This window comes from Molothrus ater, chromosome 1 (assembly GCF_012460135.2).
Source record: "Molothrus ater isolate BHLD 08-10-18 breed brown headed cowbird chromosome 1, BPBGC_Mater_1.1, whole genome shotgun sequence".
In the NCBI taxonomy this organism is placed as follows: Eukaryota; Metazoa; Chordata; class Aves; order Passeriformes; family Icteridae; genus Molothrus; species Molothrus ater.
The window spans coordinates 62,981,445-63,000,017 of NC_050478.2; the positions used below are offsets into that span (position 1 = coordinate 62,981,445).

At 41.3% G+C, this 18,573-nt stretch overlaps 1 protein-coding gene across 3 annotated transcripts in view; it reads left to right on the top strand.

Annotated features, from left to right (window-relative positions):
* The first annotated feature begins 1,655 nt into the window (after positions 1 to 1,655).
* KIF13A (kinesin family member 13A) overlaps positions 1,656 to 18,573 on the top strand; it is a 105,512-nt gene continuing 88,594 nt past the window's right edge. For 2 of the 3 annotated variants that reach the window (XM_036401020.2, XM_036401029.1), the window contains exons 1-2: positions 1,657 to 2,119; positions 2,337 to 2,427. In XM_036401020.2, coding sequence (XP_036256913.1) covers positions 2,065 to 2,119; positions 2,337 to 2,427 — 146 coding nt within the window. In that variant the 5' untranslated portion in view covers positions 1,657 to 2,064. Of the gene's footprint in view, positions 2,120 to 2,336; positions 2,428 to 18,573 lie in introns of all 3 variants that reach the window. The other variant, XM_036401037.2, reaches the window with a different exon arrangement.

Consider the following 18,573-nt stretch of genomic DNA (forward strand, 5'->3'; position numbering starts at 1 on the left):
CCTATACCAGACATTCATAAAAATTTCTTCCCAAGACTCTTCCCACAACCAAAATCATAGTCAATCTCATAAAGACTCCCTTTAGTTTCCCTTCAGCGAATGTAATTGTTTTTATGTAATCTTGCAATGATGTAGTTTTTCCACTAAGAGGTGGAAAACTGAGACGGAAGGGAGTATTTTCCCTTCCATCTGTTGGCTGTCTTCTCTTTCCCAGCAGTGTCCAAATTTCACAGAACAACTCCCTTTTTGCACAGCCATTTCAGACTTCATGCCTTGTCTTGAGCCAGCGCTTACTTTGATCTGGGTTCTTACAGTCTACAGCAGTAAATAGGATGTCTCATGTCAACATCACTCCTTTTCTTTACTCGTTGGGCCACATGCTTATGATGCATTTCATAATGAACTTCATTCCTTATGCCTGCTTCTACAGGCAAGAAGTCCATGTGCACCAGCTACTTCTGCTAACATTCTCCAGATGCCTGGCTCTATTTGGTAACCTTTCTCTTCTGCTGTGCTAAGTGCATGGCTCGTTTCCTTTCAGCATTCCTGTGAGTTGTGACCATTTGGGACACCCAGGCCTCCTCCAGAAACAATCCTCTCAGTCACTTTGCAGGGCCCTTCTGCTTGGTGTGCAGGCAGATGGGAAGGGGTTGATCTTCTAAGCCTCCCTCCATTGTTTTCACCTCTGTTTGAAAGGTCTGCTCTTTCTCAGCACAGCTATCTATTCATCACTGGTTGTTTAGCCTGTTCTCCCAACAGTGGTTTAGCCCCAGAGTAGACAGAGTAATCCCATTTGGGTTTGGGCCCGTCTTCCATAAAGAAAATGTTACACACATCGCTGTTTTGCACTGGGATTCCTGCCAGTTAGCTGCATCGATAATAAGGATTGATTCTTTGGAAGATATTTTACTGAAGCTAAGGAAACACTTCTGGGGAGAAAAGGTTTTAACAAGAAACTTTGAAAAGAGCCCTATTGCATTTTTAACTAAAAATCTTTCTTGGCTTGCCCACTGGAAGCTCAGCCATCATCGGAGCTCTCAGTTGCTGGATAAAACACCATTGTTTGTAACACTTTCCCCCAATACGCCACTACTCTGTCCTGCAGTGTTTGGGCCGGCACTCGTCAGTGGTGGCCTGTCCCTGCCTGGAACAGCAGGACAGCGCGAGTGGCCCCGGCACTTCGCAGGTAGACCTTCATAGCCAAGGAGGTGAGGCTGGAGCCCGGGCAGGGCTCCTTGCTCCATCACCTCGAGGTGCTGCACCGCTTTCAGGCCTGCATGCACGTTACACCCAGGTCATCCTAAGTTGTGCAGATTTTGTCAAAAGAACATCCCCTGACGCTATAACATTTTTTCCGTGGCAGATTGTGGCCGTTCCTTTCCTTGCCCCAAGGAAACTCGATGTACAGTGGGGCAGGCCGGTGTCTGCGGCGGCGGCGTACACCTGCACAAGGCAGGACGGTGGCTGTCGGGCAGGGCCCACGGGCGGATCCCGCTCCCGCCGCATCCCCGCTCCGGCCGGCGCCGCCTTCCCGCGCAGCGCGCATCCCTCCGCGCCTGCTCCCTGGGCAGCAGCGGCTGGCCGAGGATGGGGCGGGGGAAGAGGGAGTCTCCCCACGCCCCCGCTCCGAAGGCGCTCGGGTGTTTCCGTCGCTCTCCGGCGCCATCGCCTTTCCCCACCCTCTCGCCGCTTGCCTGGGCGCCCGCACTCCCGGCGGCGCGGCGGGAGGAGGAGGAGGTGGAAGATGGCGGTGGGGATTGGCAGGGAGGCGGTGGCGGCGGCAGCGGTTCTGCAAGCGAGCCCGTCGGCAGCCAGCGCCGGCGCGGCCCGCGGCTGAGTGAGGAGGCGGCTGGGGCTGCGCCACCACCGCCCTCCCCGGCGCCGGACCCTCCTCCTCCTCTCCGTTCCTTCCCTCCCTCGCTCCCTCCCTCTGTCGCCTTCCCCGCCTGCCCCGGCCCTCCGCCCTCGCGCCCGGCCCGGCATGGACGCTGGCGCTCCGCCGTGTCGCTGCCGCCGCCGGCGCTGAGCGGGGCCGCCCGCCCGCCGCTCCCGGGAGCGGGGAAGATGTCGGACACCAAGGTGAAAGTTGCCGTCAGGGTCCGGCCCATGAACAAGAGAGGTAACCGGGGTCTGGGGGCATCTCGGGGCGGGGGCGGCACCGGAGCGCGGAGTCCCCCCGCGTTCTGCCCGGGCTGGCGGAGGACGAGCCCCCTCGGCCGCCGGCCCAGCCCATCGCTCCCGGGGAGCCGGCGGGGGCCGAGCTGCAGCGGCGTGCCGGGAGAAGGGGGCTGCGCTCGCTCGCCCTGGCTACAGCCCCCCGCCGTGTCGCCTTGCAGAGCTGGACCTGAATACCAAGTGCATCGTGGAGATGGAAGGGAACCAGACTGTGCTTCACCCGCCGCCTTCCAACGCCAAGCAAGGAGAAAGGTAAAACCCCGAGTCGCCGTGCCCCGAGTGGAAGCCCAGTCCCGGCTCCTCCGCCTCGCCCTCGCAGACGCCTCGCTTGGCTTTGTCAGGGCAGTGGCGGGGTCCCCAGGGTGTCGCTCGGTGCTTTTCGGGGCTGCAGTGCGAAGGACAGCTGCAGAGCGCTGACCGGGGCTGCTGCGTTGGGGTTGTATCCGTGGGATGTAAAGGTAGTTTCTTTACCTGGCTTCCTGGGGGAGTCGGAGGTACCCGGTATGGAGACAGAAGATCCCCGTTAGTCTCCCGGGTACAGAAGTTGATTCTTGATTGACTGCTCAAAAAATAAACTGTTGAGTAGGTAAGGACCTAGACTGTGCGTGCTGTTTTCAGAAATTTCCTTTGCGTGTAGGCTTTTAACAACTTGGTGTAACCTATGGGGGAACAAAAAGCAGAATCTGATTTTTATGCTACTGATTTTTTTTTTTAATATCTAACTTTGTTTACTAGGTTTTAACCTATTTGCATTTGAAAAGGCTGTAATAGCTAGATCCTTTATTAATTCAGTGTTGTTCTGTGAAGTAGCCTATGAGAATATGCTAAAATAATTTTGAAATCTGGCATTTAGTTGTGATGCCCCAGTAAAGAATACCCTTGGAAAAAATCCAAAATACCAATGCACTAGACTGTAAAAATAGATCAGAACAGGAAAAGATTTCTTTCCTTTGAGGGAGTGTGGGGAAAGACAGGGAGGTGCAAGGCAATAGTTATGTCCTATGCTCGTGTGTTCAGTTACCTTGTATTCTTATCTGCTTGGTTACCTGTTGACTGCTCAAGTTCAATTGACCTGTTAAACACGTTTAATGCCAAGGAGTGAGAAATCATTTGAATGGGCATAGAGATTTTCAACCTAGCACCTTCCTACTACTTAAGCCTTTTTAAAAAAATATTTTTGACTCAGTTTGTAATAGTTATGAAGAAAATGTAGTGTGAGAATATTCTTTCTTTTTTTTTTTTGCTGAGTATTATACTTTTGTAGCTTTCCAGCAGAAAAGGCTGAGACCTTTTGTATTCTTACATGTCCAAGGTGTGAAGGTGCTTCTCACATTAACCCATGTACTAGAATATAGCAGTAATCACACCAGTTTATTTTAGATCCAACTTGCATTGTCTTCAGAACCATTGTTGTGGCTAAAGTGCTGGCCTGCATCTTGAAAGATCTGTGCTTGTTTCCTGCTTCTTTCAAAGATCTTTGTGTGATCTTCTATAAGTTGTGCTGCCTCTCTGGGTCTTAGTAGCTCATCTGTGAAATGGAAATCTTGGGGGTTTTTAAAAACTATTTTATTTTAGAATGTATGTTTGTTTGTTTTTTCAATAAACAGGAGTTTATTGAAGTGTGTATATAGCTTCTATCACAACACTGGTGTAATAAGAAGAAAAAATTAGAGTGGAATTGAACAAGTATGACACATAAAATATACATAGAGTTTATAAAGCAAAAACACAAAATAAGATTTGAAAATCATTGATCTATTTCGATAGACTCAAGAGACTAAGAGCCAGGTAGTTTAATGAAGATCTGGTAATGGAATTTTGCTTGTTGTGCACATTGGCCTGCAGGTATTCAGTGAGAATGTGCAGTGACTGTCTTTTGAGAGCTTGTGTGTCCTGCGCTTATCAGGCTTTAATATCTATAAAATATATAGATTCTCTGGGTGGGAGCTGGCTTCTGTTTCTATGTCAAGAGCCTTATGGGTGAGCTGTGACGCTTGTGTGCGACCTCACCGTCGGCAGCTGTGCTGGCAAGGGATAGCTGTCCTGCCTGCAGCACAGTGTGAGGCTGGAATTTGGCTGGCTGCTAACTTGTGTGTTTGAAACAACTGCCAGATGTGTTATGGGGAAGAACAGGCAGAAATACTGGTCAGAAGTAACTCTCATTAGTGCAAACAGATAGTTTGGGTGCCTGCTTAATGGCAGACATTGTGTGTAACCTGTCAAGGTGGCTAATGGGCTTTCCAGTGCCTCATGAACATCCTCACCTTTCCTTCAGTGCTAAACTGCTGGTTTGTATTTTTTACTCAATATAAACAGCTTAATTTCTCATGATGAGGAATGGATTCTGTTCTTCTGTGTGTACCCACCATAGAGTGTCTGTATAGACTGGCTCTGAATTGCTGAGTAGTTGCTGCTTGTACTTGGATTGATGCCTTGGCAGGGTTAGAGATGTCAAATGGATTTTTAGTTTTCTTTGTGTGGCTTGTTTTTATATAGCTTAACTGGATTTTTCTTTCAGAGCAACCATGTCATTGCAAAAATGATTTAATTTGTTAGGGTGATTAATTGGTCTTTCTCTATTCTATGCATTATTTTAATATTCTGTTTAGTCTTACCTTTTCCTTTTTGCGTTTTATCTTTTTATATGGAAATTTCCCTTTTCTAGCTGAATGGAAGTACAAGTTTGTGCTGCATTTTGGAATAAGAATAAGTAGCCTTCTAAAGCAAATTTGGTTTCCAGGGCTGCTTTTTTTAATTCAGCTGAAGCCAAGAGACTATAGGGTGTAGGGAGTAGAATTCAGGACCATGCTCTTTATTTGCTTTGTTCTCACAGATATAATTTAAAAGCTACTGACAGAATTTTCTAAAGTAAAATTAGGTAACTCTTTAATAACTATAAAATTATAAAAATTTGCTCTTGGAAGAACATCCAACGTTAGTAAAATCAGATTTTACTAGCTTTGTCTATGCTGTATGGAGTTTTTGAATTAAATCTAAATTCAGTTGCATTATTTTAATTAGTCTTTAGGCATTATTAAGGATAGTTCTGAAGGATTTTAGATGGGCAAGTAATGCTAGTTTTGCAGGTGATGTAAGAGGCCTTAAATCCCAGACAGTGCTGTCATTTGTCCAACTTTCATTATGTATTAGAGGTAAAGTTGTAACCATAAATTAGAACAGGATTCTGACTGCGTCTTCTAGCTGCTAGACCACACAGCACTCACACCGTAACAAACACAGCTACAAAATAGTAATTGTTATTGAATGCAAGTGTTTTGTCTTTTTATAAGCAGCAGGCCTGCTGTTGCCCACAGGCACATGACTTCCAGTGTTCTAAACTAATGAAGGAGGAAAACCAGAACATAGTAAAACTGAACAGTCTGAGTCTAAAAGGCACAGGAAAATCTTTATCAACTGAAATAATAGGAGACAGAGTTCAAAAGGGAATGATTTTCATTAACTGCTATCAGGTATAATCTCTGGTGCTGGCAAAGTATTTGGAAGTTCATTGTTGGACTTCATACCTTTAACCCATGTTTTGCTTTTACTGGTAGCAGTAGTTGCCTTTATATGTGCTGAAGTGTGCTTGTGTGTTCTTTTAGTTACCACTCATGTCTCTCAGGCATTTCCTTCCCAAACCAATATAGATTGCCATTTCTTCCCAAGAAGAAAGTTTCTGGGAGCTCTCTGATTTTTCTCCTGTCTTTACCTAGCAGCCTGAATTTCCTTTTTCAAAGTACTCTCCACAGAAAAAAACCCATCCTAACTTATATGGGTATTATGTTTCAAAGCCAATTGAATACATCCTGTTGTCCTGCTATAAATGTTTGTATTTGGTTGTTGGCAACAAGGTGCCATATTAAAATGTAACTATGAGATAATTACAGAGTCACAGACAATCCTGCAAAATGATTGAGTAATTTTTTACAATAGAAATTTCACATCTCTATATCTGCTAAAGATCTGACTTTACATTACAGATGTTATTTTTCAGTAGGACAAATGAGGTCTTGCTGGGTTGATTTCTCCTCTGTTTCTGATTGTTAAAATATGCTTTCCTTCTTTCCTTCCTTTCCTTTCAGCTACACTTTCTAACACATAGGATCTGAAAAATTTTATTTTAGCTCTCTGATAACAGTTCTTCATGACATGATTTTTCCTTCAGTAAGCAAAATATTTGTCTTGACAGAAATAAACAAGGAACCATGGAAACAGTGGAATTGAAATGCTATTTCATCTGTAGTTTTAACTGAAACACAAATTCGTTTATTGGGCAATTCATTCCATTAGAGCACAGTAGCCTGTTGCAAACTTTGCCTTAATAAAAATCTCAAAGCAGAAAATAAGAAAGGTGTCCTCAGATTGTAGAGCTGAACTCAAAATCTCACTTTTTTCTGAAAGTATCTTTCTTGCCTGTCTTAACTCTTAAAAAAACCCCACCATGCTATGACTTGTTTGTTCTGCCCTCTTCCATCCTCATTTTGATAAGACAAGTAGCACCAAAGCCCAATTCTACTTAAAAACACCCTCTTCCTATAGTGTTAAATGACTGAAGATTCCAGAATACATGGGGGCTTTCTTGTTTTTTTCATAGGTTTAAGCTCTTTAATAAAATAAATAGCTGGGAACAGATGTGTATGTGAGTCTATCTAGTTTTTGTAGGTCATAATACTTTCAAAGATTAATATCTGAAGCACAGATTTCATCCCTAGGCAGCTTGTCCTAAAACTCTTGTTTCCAGAAAACAGCTGTTGCACCTTCTGCTTTGGAGAAAACATAATTTTGGATGGCCTTTAGTACACAGTCCTTCCCTTGGTGGTTGCAGTACTTCATTTTTTTAATATCTTGCTTTCAGTAACATCAGAGGCGAGAGAAGAGCGCTGTTGGAGGCCTTCATGATAATGGTAACTTTTTCAAACTGAAACTTCTGGAAGCTGAAATAGGACAGTTGCTAATTAGTTCTGTATCTGAAGGTATGACTGACCTGATCACGCCTTTGATGTGTGCACTTCAAATTATCACCTGTCAGAAGTGGATCATAAAATAGTAGAAGGCAGCAACTTTTATCTTTGCAGGAAATTGTAAAAGTAATCTGACTTTGACCTGTGTAACTTTCCTGTTAGACATCAGTGTTCAGGATGTGAACTGTTAGCTTTGAACCTTGGCAGAGGAGATGGATTTGAATTATGTGTGGTTGGAAAATGTTGTTTTGGGAGCTACATTTGCATTGCTTTAATCCATTCATGCCTCAGATGCAACACTAAATGCAGTTCCTTGAAACTGCTGTTCTAAAATTCCATGTAATTTGGAACACAATGAGACACAGACTTGTAGCCCAAAATACTGTAGGTACGGCTCTTGGTTCTTCATGAGGTGACCTGAACTGTGAGTAAATGCAACATCCATTATTTTACTATGTTTATGAAATCCAGACTGCTGATAGGACCTTGTGATTTGCTCTTTAAGTGTGATTCCTAGAGGAAACTACTGTTGAAAGCTGTTGGGATCATGGGTAAGCAGCCTGTAGTATGTTGCTGGCAAAATTTCAGAATAAAAATAGATAGCGTGTTTGAAGAGAAGGAAAACTGTTCTTTGAATGACCATGTTTAGGCAGTTGTTGCTTTGTAGCTGTTCTGTACTTTTGGACTATGAGTGTTATGTTCAAATATTTCTGAGTAGAACACAGTTGAATGAGGTGCAGCTTCAAACCTGCCCAGTTTTTCCCTTTTGCTATGTTGGAAGTACCTATGTTGTGGGACAGGAAAATATGTGTAAAAAGATCAGTAGGCCTATAGACATGCTTAGCTTCTGTGTTTAGAAGGTACAGCTATGCATGCATATGTTTATTTCTGCAGCTAGGGGCATTTTTGAGCTCTGGATTACTAGTCACTACACCTTGAATATGTTGTCTATTGAAGTGAAATATGAATTTTAAAAAATTGCAGCCCTCTTAAAATGGAGGAGGATTTTTGTCCATTTTGGGGGGATATAAGGCCTAAAGGAAAAAGTTTTATTTTCACCTCCTTACCCCCTTAGTGTAAACAGAGACAGTTGTCTTGTTTTGAAAACAAGATTCTCTGTTCTGTTGTGCATCTAGTAGGTTTGTTAAATGTGCATGTGGTAAGACTCCAGACTTCTAATTCACTGTACTTTGATAGTTAAAAAATTAGAGTTAAATGATGCTTGTAAACATGGTGTAACCCAGATGTGGGTTAGATTCAAGGTACTTCAGGAAGTGCTTTAAAAGTGCTGGTGCTGCAGAACCTGAGCTCAGGGAGCAGCAGTGCACACCAGCTGCCCTTCCGTGCAGCTCTGTGTGCCTGCGGAGCTGGGGTGTGAATCTTGGCACAAAGCGTCAGGGACAAAGCGAATCCCTTCTCAGTCTGATCAGGCCTGCAGGGCAGCATGTGCAGGCAGGCAGCTGCTGTTCAGCCATTCAGCATGGTGCTACTTCTAGTAGTAAGATTAGAGCTAAATCTTTAAATTGACAAATGCACTTGTTGCTGTTGTGTTTGAGACTTTACCAGATTTAAACTCCTGCGTTCCTCTGGTGCAGACTGAGTAGTGGTGGCTGCCTCTGGCTGCAGTGCCAGTGTATCCTGCACAGACACACTGTCCTTAATGATGAGAAAGTACTGCAGTGCCTTTGCTTATTTGGCCTGCCCTGGGCATGGTTTGAATCTATTAATGGAAACAATTACTGCCTGCTCTAGCGAGATGCCAACTGCTTGTGCAGATGCTCTTGCTTAACTGAGTAATGTCTCTGGTTGTTTGATATTTTGGGAGAATTTCTGTTACTGATGGCAGACTGAAGTAGGCTCTTTAAGGAAGTGTAAAGTGTTGGCTGGAGACAGTGAGTGCAGCCCACAACAAAAAGGTCCCTGCTGTGCAATGATGTGCACCCCAGGACTCAACTCTTAAATTAACTTGTGACCCAAAGCACCAAGTTAACTAAAACAGTTGTGTCCTTGCCTGGTAGTAATTTTGCTCTGTGTGTTACAAGAGGCAGTACAAGGGCCATACATTTGTCTAGCCAGTACCTGACATTGTATGTTTATATGAAATTGGTCATTAGAGTTTGAGATTTGATGGAGCTTGGGGTGATCATGTGTGCCTTTTTGGTTCTTCTATGTGAAGCTCGAGACTGGTGTTTGCTTGGGGCTGATAGAGAAGCTCAGTAAGTTATCTTAGAAATAAAGGTCAACCAGAAAAATGCATTGCTGACAGGAGTTGAAAATCAATGACTTCAGCTCAACTTATCCATGTTGATGAAGAGCAGGAGTTACACAAGCTGTTTTCAATGCCAGAGAAGTGTCCCTTTATGTAATTTCTCATTTTGGGTGAAAAGTGAGTAAGTGGCTTTCTTATTATGTTGTGCTTGGTTAGTGTTATCATCTGTAATTCTGGCCTTTTTTTATGATAGTTGCCTTCTAATATAAAATTATTAGTTTAAAAACCCAACCCCCAGCCATCAAAACATCTATAAATTCATAATCATATCCTTAACTAGTATATTTTGTAGTTACCGGACACACCCTTATTTTGGCATTTTGTTGCATTCGAAATAGAGACATCCTGTAGAAATACTCCTACATCATCTTTGGATAATTTGAAGCTAATGGCTTGTAAGGTGGAACTTTTTCAATAGGAGGTAATTTGAATGTTTTATCTCATTTCACTTGGATCACCATAGGGAAATCTGTAGTCACAGCCCCTCATGAAGTCCCTGGCAGCTTATCATCCTATAGTGACTTTTTTCTTATTTAAGTGTTATAACTCAGGACAGAAATTTATACCACAACTACTGTTTTGACGAGTTAACCCATGAATATATTTTGGTGTTTATTTATGGTACAGTGCTTATTTTGAGGCGCATCAGTCAGCAGAGCAGTGGAAAGGTGTGCCTGAAACATTTCTGGGTGCTTGTGTTAGTGCATGGTAACTAGCATGGTTAATGATGATGCTGCAGTTGGGTGCTGAGAGGCTCATTGTGCACTAGCAGCAGGTTCTGTACTCATCTGTTTCTTAAAAACTGGTCTCCACCAAGCCGGTGCTGCTGCCTCTTCATGCTCAGTAACAGCATAGACAGCGGGCTAGTAGTGACTGGAGATTCATGGTGTCGCAGCATCTTCTTTTTGCATTGTGTATGTATATTCCAAGAATTTTAAGCATTTCATAAACATGAATCAAAGCAGCTGCTGTGGCTGGAGATACTGCTCCATATGTTTCAAAAAGTGCCAGGGTGCATTGTGAACTGTAAACTTTCTATAAAGTAACTTGATGCTTTGTTTTAGAAACACATTGCTGAAAATGTCAACACTTGAATATTTTTTCCTGAAATTTCTTTGTATTAGAGAATATTTTAGGCTTACAAATACAATGAAAAAAACCACATCATATTTTATTTATTGAGCTTACATTTCAGTTTATTCCACAGTCTCTTTTCAAACACAAATGTCAACCCAATTAAATAGTGTACAAAAGCCTCTAGCCAAGATTAAATTTTCTTCTAGTGTAAGGCTTCAAAATTCTGAATCTGTCTCTTGAACTACTGCAATAATTTTTCTAGTGTTAAATACTAGTATGTGGAACAGTCTGTTTTGCTTAATAATTCTTACATGATGACAAGGAACAGCAGATCTTAGATAAGAAACTGAGGATTTGATACTTCTCATGTTGTTTCCACTTTCTGTCTGACTTCGTTATTGAAATCATGTCCAATGTAGCTGAGGTGGCCTTTCATAAACTTGATTCTTTCAGAGCTGAAGCAAAAAGGATCATGTAAGGTTGAAGGGGCAATTTATCTGCCAAATAAATTGACTTGTATGCTTACTGGCGCTGGTTGCAATGTAATTTTTAAAACTTCAGAGTTCTTATTCTTGTTGAATATTTACTTTAAGTTCAGTTTTACTTTGTGATTCAAAAGTGCAGGCTTGTTTTACAGTTGACAAGCTTTTGCAAAAGATAAGTCAACAGAGCATTCCAGTGGAGGCACAGAGCTGGTGGAAGTTCTCTACTGGCAAAGCTGCCTTATGGCCCTGAATGAGCAGCGTCCTGTTCTGCTTTGGAAAGTTTCTTTGTCAGCATCTATCAATGTGAGTTTTTAGATACACAGTGAGTCTGCAGTGCTCCAGACTTGTTTTGGCCCAGTAGTGCCACCTCCCTGAATGATGCAAGTCCTAAACATTTTGATGAGTTTTGGTATTTTTTCCTTCTGGTCATACTGTGTTGTCATTCTTTATTTTGAGATACTTCTCAATTTCTTTTGGACCTCAAATACACTTTCAGATAATTTTATCTACCAAATCAGACTGAAATAGAAACTGGCTATTTGGTAAAACAGAGAAACATTCATTTATTCACTATATGTAGCTGGAGACATTAATGCATTACTTATGTATCCTCTGAATGCTCAGCAACAAGTAGTTGAGTTTGAATATGTTTTTTTAAGAGACCTCTGCAGTTATGTAAGGGAGTAAGAGCAAAATGTATTTGCAGACCTCCTGCACTTTGCTGTTTTATTACATTGAGATAAACATATGGTTCTGGAAAGTGTCTAATGGACCATCATCCCAGCACTCGTGTTTTGCTGGTTTGGAGCTTCTTTCTGGGTCCACAGCAGATATGCTATTCTGAAGCAAACTCTTTGAAAGACAAGTACTTTTCATAGTGCCCATGACATTTAAAAAGAAGGAGTTTTCGAATAGTTCTAATTCTTCCAGTGTAAAACTAATGCTTGTACCTGCATTTTTGATAGGAGTGCCCTTGAGAATTGCTGCTTCAGGGTCTGCAGAGAAACTGACACATAAGGTAACCCAAGAGATGGCTTGTTAATGGATTTGCTGCTGATGTAGTAGAATATATAGGCAAAGGATACTTGGGAGCCAGGACAGTGAAAAGCAAAAGAGAGCTGAAGAAATGTTTGTCCAGCAACATGATGAAACTCCTTAAAATACTTGTTGGAGAAAATCAAACCAACCAATAACCTCTCCTGCCTCTCCCCCCGGAAAAAAAAAAAAAAAAAAAGAAGCTTCTTTTCATCCTCCTGAAAACCTGGCATTCTCTGGGGTGGTACTAGTCTTCATGGGTGTTCTGGTTGAGATCCAAGTTGAAAACAAAAAGGAAAATCAGTTATTGTAAACAGACCATTGAACACTGGGTAGTTTGCTACGTAGCTTCCTTGTCAAGAGCTTCCAAGTCCTTAGAATGTTTATTGTTTGAGATGCTTTTAACATTGTAGCTAAGTCCATGGCATGTTTTAGTGCATGGCTGTAATCCATATTTTAACACTGAATTTTTACTGTTTATTACATTAAATGTCATGGATGAGAACCTTTTAAAATTGACTGTGAAGTAATCTAATGGGAGACAACTTGTGTGTCCATCGAAAGGATGATGAAGTGTCTTTGAGGATGAGCATTTAAGTGCTCTCCTCAGGTGCCTTTCAATGGAACAGTAACTTGAATCTTTTAATAAATTTAGTAGATTTCTGTCTCTCCTAGCATTGCAGTTCCATGATTGGATTCCTCTCTACTGTCAGAATTGCTGGGTGCTGAAGGAGGGAGATGTCTGACTTCCACATGGTGAAAGTTAGAAATTAGCTCTTGACAGTTTTATTTTCAAGTTCCCAGCAGGGTGTGGTGGATGAGTACTGAACCAGGATAGATGTCAGTCTAATCTCTCCTTCCTTGTTTGCTCCTTGGGGCATCCTGCATCCTCTCAAGTTGTTCTTGAAGTTTCAGTTTTGAAGTTGTGAATGTGACAGTGGCACTCTTTTTGTCAGAAATACTGATTCTGTCCTTGCTGCCATCTACACTCACAGATAGAAGTTTTGTGTGCGCTCTGAGGAATGTGGTGTACCTCTGTTTGGAATTTCAGGATGTCCTCTTGCAACTTTGGGCTAGTTGAAACCCAAAAATACAGATTGGCAGTGTTGAGCAGGCTGAATGCCCTTAGTGTTTTGCAACATGTGTATTTTATAAGTTATGGTTCTTTTGACCTGTACTATTGGTGGCTATTTCAGAATTTCTTACCTGAATAAGGAAGAAATCCATGGCTCATGTGCAAGATAGATCAAACAGACTTTGAAAACACTCTTGTACTCACATGACCAAGATGTGAAACTAGTTTTATTAAAACCTGTCTAAATCAAATTGATCTTAATCTGTCATCCTTTGTCTAGAAGGTTGTTGTAGGATGACTTCTGAAGGATCTCATGGTCCAAATGTTTTTCTCAAGGTATTGGCATCTTCATCATGGTTCAAAAAAGAGAGGCAGATGAGCTTGCCTTTGCTCAGATGGAAAAGTGAAAGTAAATGCTGGGTCTTTGTGGACTCTGAAACGGGATATTATAAAAAGGAATTGCAGAACTGAATTTTGAGTGAGGAATTTTTCATTAGCAGTGTGTAGCAAGGAAAGAAAGTAGGAATATTGACAATAAGCAGTTGTTGTGTAGGAAATGAAAAAGCTAAATCTATCTAATTTCATTAATTTCAAGAAACATTTGGAAGTGATAAGAGTCTGACAGCCTGTTGTCTAGTGGCTGTAACAAGCAATGTCAGAGTTTAGTGAGCTCAAAGTAAGTGTTTGATTTGACTAGGAAACTTGCATGTTTTTCCCCAAATAATGGTGGAAATATTTCTTATTTTAAATACTTTTGTAATTATCATTCTACTTTGCTTCCAAAATAGAAGTTATAAATTCCCTGCAGATCTTCTCCTCTTAACAGAAGGAGCAAAGGCTGCTTTGTGTTGGTCTCCTATGGCATTTTTGGCTGGTTGGTGTGAGTTATTTTTGTAGTATTTTTCTCTTAAAGTACCGTTAATCAAAAATTATTTGAAATAGGATACCTGCCTTAGCTGCTGCTTCTCTTGTAGCATGCTCTTTCAGTTTTATGTCTCAGTTTGCAGGTGTGTAGATGAAAATAAATTAGGCTGGTGTGGAATTACTGATCAAACATCATGTCTTAGCCTTTTTTTTTTTTTTAGTAGAATGGCTATTTAGGCAAAAAAGGAAACAGCTGATTCCTTATTACACTGAAATTTGAGGGTTGCTCTGACTTAAAATATTCGTGATGATGGTCAAAGTGGAAAAGCTACACTGAAGAATCAGTGTGATAAACTTTTAAGTTTTGGACTTAATGCTGTGCTCAAACCTGAGTTTTGTTTGCAGTATTATTCCTTATCTATGTTGCTCCTTCACATTCTTATCCTAGTGTTACTAACCCAGAACTGCTGACCTCATTAATGCTGCTCCCTAATTAATGCAATCCTTATCAGAGCTCAGAACCTGTGTGCCCTTTCATATGACTTTTCAGAGTGTTCCAGACAGAGCTGCTTCCTCAGAATCTTTCTTGTTCCTTAATAAATGGCTTCTCATTCTCTTCTAAGAATTTTTGTCAACTTTTTGAGAGACCACATGTAATTGTGCTTTATTTCTTCTTGCTTGTTTTGTGTAACTCTATTCACTATGCAGGCAGATCCCTGGGTAGATCATTTAGGCTGTGGGTTATTTATGGCAGAGATAATTAGCTGAGTTGCAGCTCCTGAAACAGAAGAATTGCGGCTCAGTGTCTTGGAAGTTTAGCTGATAAGCTTTGTGGGGCCTCAGCTCCTCCCGTGCAGAGTCACATCAGGAGACTCAGTGCTGGACTCCCACAGTCTGGGTGTCTAGCAAAGCTTCATCAGCCTGTGCTGCCCATTCTGTACCTGGTGTTTGTGGCAGTGTTGGAGTCAAGAGCAATGCCAGGGACAGGAAAGGGCAAAAGGTAGCTGGGTGTGGGCCTCCACTACTGCTCTCCTGGTTCAGGTGCAGTGCAGGATGAGCACGTGTTCAGGTAACAAGGCAGAACTGTTGGGGAGTCTCCTAAAACTCATGTGTGAGGACTGGCTGTATAGAGATATCTAATGGCCACCATGGTGTTGAATTGGTGTTTGGGAAACAAAAAAAACCCCAACATGTAATACCACAACATGCCTCTGAGTGTACACTCTGTTGTCTGGGATTTTCTGCTTCCGGAGTGGTTCAGCCTACTCCCATCATGAGTGGTAGAGCTGGCTGCAATTGCAACACAGATGGTACTAAATGGAACTATAAAGGTGTGTCTTAAGTAGTACTTAAAGTTTGTTTTTGTACAAACTTAAAGTTGTATTTGTTGAATACCAATGAAGTAGTTGAAATACTTTGCCAAAAAGTGGGGTAACACTCACAGATTGTTTTTCTCTTGGTACTGCAAATAACTGTGCTTTAAACTTAACATTCAGCTCAATCAGTAAGATCAACCGGTGTATTTAAATCAATCATCAGGGCAGAATACATTTTTCATGGTTCTCTCTTTCTGTGAAAGAGACTTTCCATTGTGTAACTGCAGTACAGCATCACTGGTGAACACTTCATATGCTGGTGCAGAACCCCAGAGCTCCGTTCTTAACCGCCTCTGAGTGGGTGCCAGCACAGGCCACAGACTCTCCTGCAGTCTCTGGGTCAGCATGCAGGGATCTGGGCCCAGTAGCCAGGCCTGACCTATCACCCTGCAGGCTCTTTAAACACATTCAGTTAAACTAAGTGCCATAATTTCTGTGCAAGCCGATCCATAGATAAAGTTTATGCTTTTTTCTGTTCTCCTCAAGTTTAACTTCTGCCTTTTTCTTCCCTTTGTTCTCCTGACCTTTTACCTGCATTGTCCCATGCTCTTTAAAGATACCATGTAAAGTATTATCTCCAGAAATGATGGTGCTTCAGAATAAAGCTTGAATGATGTTAGCAACTCCCAGCAGCACTCTGCTGCTTACTCTAAATTGGAAGCTTTGATTACATTTAATCATCTGTAGTGATTATGGTAGAGTGTGTGTGTGTCACTCATGTCTCAGCTCTTTTGTCTGCTTTCTGTGTCTCCTCTGAGTAACTTCCCTTATAGTAAGTACTCATTGACAGGGACTGGATTTTTTTCATATTATTAACTGATTTGTATTTATATTTTTGTATGCTAATTGGTAAAAATCTTTCTCCTGCTCTGAAACATGTCAGGCCTAACAGCTTGATTTGATTTTAAGACATCTAATTTAGAGTTTGGTTGTTTTTTGGTTTTTGTTGTTTTTTTTTTCTGCTGCAATAAGACAAATCTTATAACGGAATAACTTTTTCATGTTGCAGCTGTGCTTAGTACGCTGCTGCTGAATGAAAAGGCCTCTGCCTTTCTGCAGGATGGTACAGACTCTCTCATTCTCAAATCCTCCCTCTCTTAACCTGGAGTGCTCCTTGGCTCACTATATCAATGCTGAAGCTGGGCCCTTTTTAGTACCTAATCAGGCACTTTCCACAGCATGAAAGGGTCCATGCACCTTCTCTATTTTTAGGCATTGATTTGTCTCTTTGCCGCTTCTTTGCTTTGTTTTATGCCCTGAGTTAAAAAAAAAAACAAACCAAAACCAACAACAAATCTGGCTGGACTCAGTGTCTGGGTGTTTTACCTGCACAATAAATCTGCAACATGGCTAAAATCCTCACAGGTAATGGCAGTGGGAAGATATTTCAAAAAAACTTCTGGCTTTCAGTGTGATAGCAGTGTTCCACTCGATGTAGACAAATATAAAAAGAGAAACCTGTCTCTGCAGTCTGAGATCACAGCTCAAAAAACCATTTTTATGGGGTATTGTTAGGTGCAAGCCAATGAGGGGAAAAAAGATTCCAGTAGGAGTTAAAGAAGAATGAACAAGTTTTTAAGAAAGAAGGATTATCATATCTTTAAAATATTTGAGCTGTATGTAGGCTTTGGGTAAAATTCCTTTGGGAATACTGCATGTTGTTCAAACACGTGTTTTTAAATGCCAAAGCCTGTGTAGAGAGAAACAAATTGTGTAAGGAAAAAAGTATTTTCTGACAGCAGCATGCCATGCAGGTTGCCAGTCAGAGTTCCTGTGATGTCTGCTGTCAACAAATGTGACAGTTGCACAGTGTAGGAAGTCAGTTTGGGAAGGTGATTATGATGACTGGCAATATTTGAGTAAACTGTGTCAGGAACTAGGTGGCAAAGTTGTTGATTTTGTCAGTACAACCTTTAAACTATGATAGGACCTGAAAAGATGTAGAATCAATTTTTGTTAATTATTATAGCCCTGTGGAATTTTAGGGTCTAGATTCTTTACCTCCCTATTTCTTGTTGTCAGTTCATTGTGTCTGTACTGCTTGTCACTGTATCTCTTGGAGCTTAACACCAGTTGCTGAGGTAGAAAAGTAGATGTATCCATCTTTCTTTTAGTGGCTTTGAATATGAGAATAGTAATTTTGCCAAAGCCAGCATGCTGCTGCAAATTCACTGGACAAGTTCTGTGGAGAGAGAAGCTGTTAATCCTAGCTAGACATTTTTCAGAGCAAAACCTGCTAGGACTTGTTTCAAGCACATTGCAGTGTTTATGTGCAGAGCAACGCGTGGAATAAATTGGTGATCAGAGGTTTGGTGAAGCATGTGACAGGAGTTACAGGAGGAGTTGGGCTGGGCATTCTTGTGTGAAATGTGTTTTTGGGGAATGGGACAAGCTTGAATTCAAACTTAAAATAGATTTTTAATGTTTCTCTTAAATTTACATTTGAACTGGCTTTTATTTTGTTGGGGATGTTTTTGGTAACAAAGGCTGCAAAAGCTTAAATACTTCTTTTCAGAGTTTTAATGTTTACAAGTCAAAAACCAAAAGAAGAATCCAGATGTTTTAATGAACAAATGCAGTAATAAGTTGTAGATCTCTGTAGGTTGTATACCAGTTGTGATTTTAAAGTGCTGTAAAAACAGTGCATTACTGGTTTTAGTTTGGGCTTGATTTTTTTCTTTATATTTGATATAATGTTTTTAAAGTAGACATCAAATAGCTCCTATTTTCCATCCCGTTGTCAGAATTGCCTTTTCTGAGCACTTAATTCTCTGAGACTTCAAAAACAGGTGAGGATTAATCACTTCTGAGCATGCTCTTGTTGTCAGAAGGATATTTTTCATCATGTTCCCAATTTTCTTGAACAAAGTGTTCCAGCTGTCTTCATTCAGTAAAGGTACCATCAATTACAAGTAATTAACAGGTCAAATCAGATTATGATCTGTGGGTTTTCTTTTTGAGAGGTAAGATGATTAAAATGTCTGTTGTGATCTAATAATTCTGCATATGGCAGATCCAACCTGAAGTAGTTTCTGAAGAAGAAATATGTATTGTGGATGCTTTTTCATATTGAACATTAAGAGTTTAAAAGGTCAAGATATGAATGAATGAATGCTGAAACTCAACAAATTGATGAGAGGCCAGATTACTTTGGTTTAGTTGTTAAATCTCTCCCATGCACCTTCTTACTTCTGGCTTTTTGAAATGAAGCACTGCATAACTTACTACTGAAAGTTCCAGAGCTTTTCCACAGAAA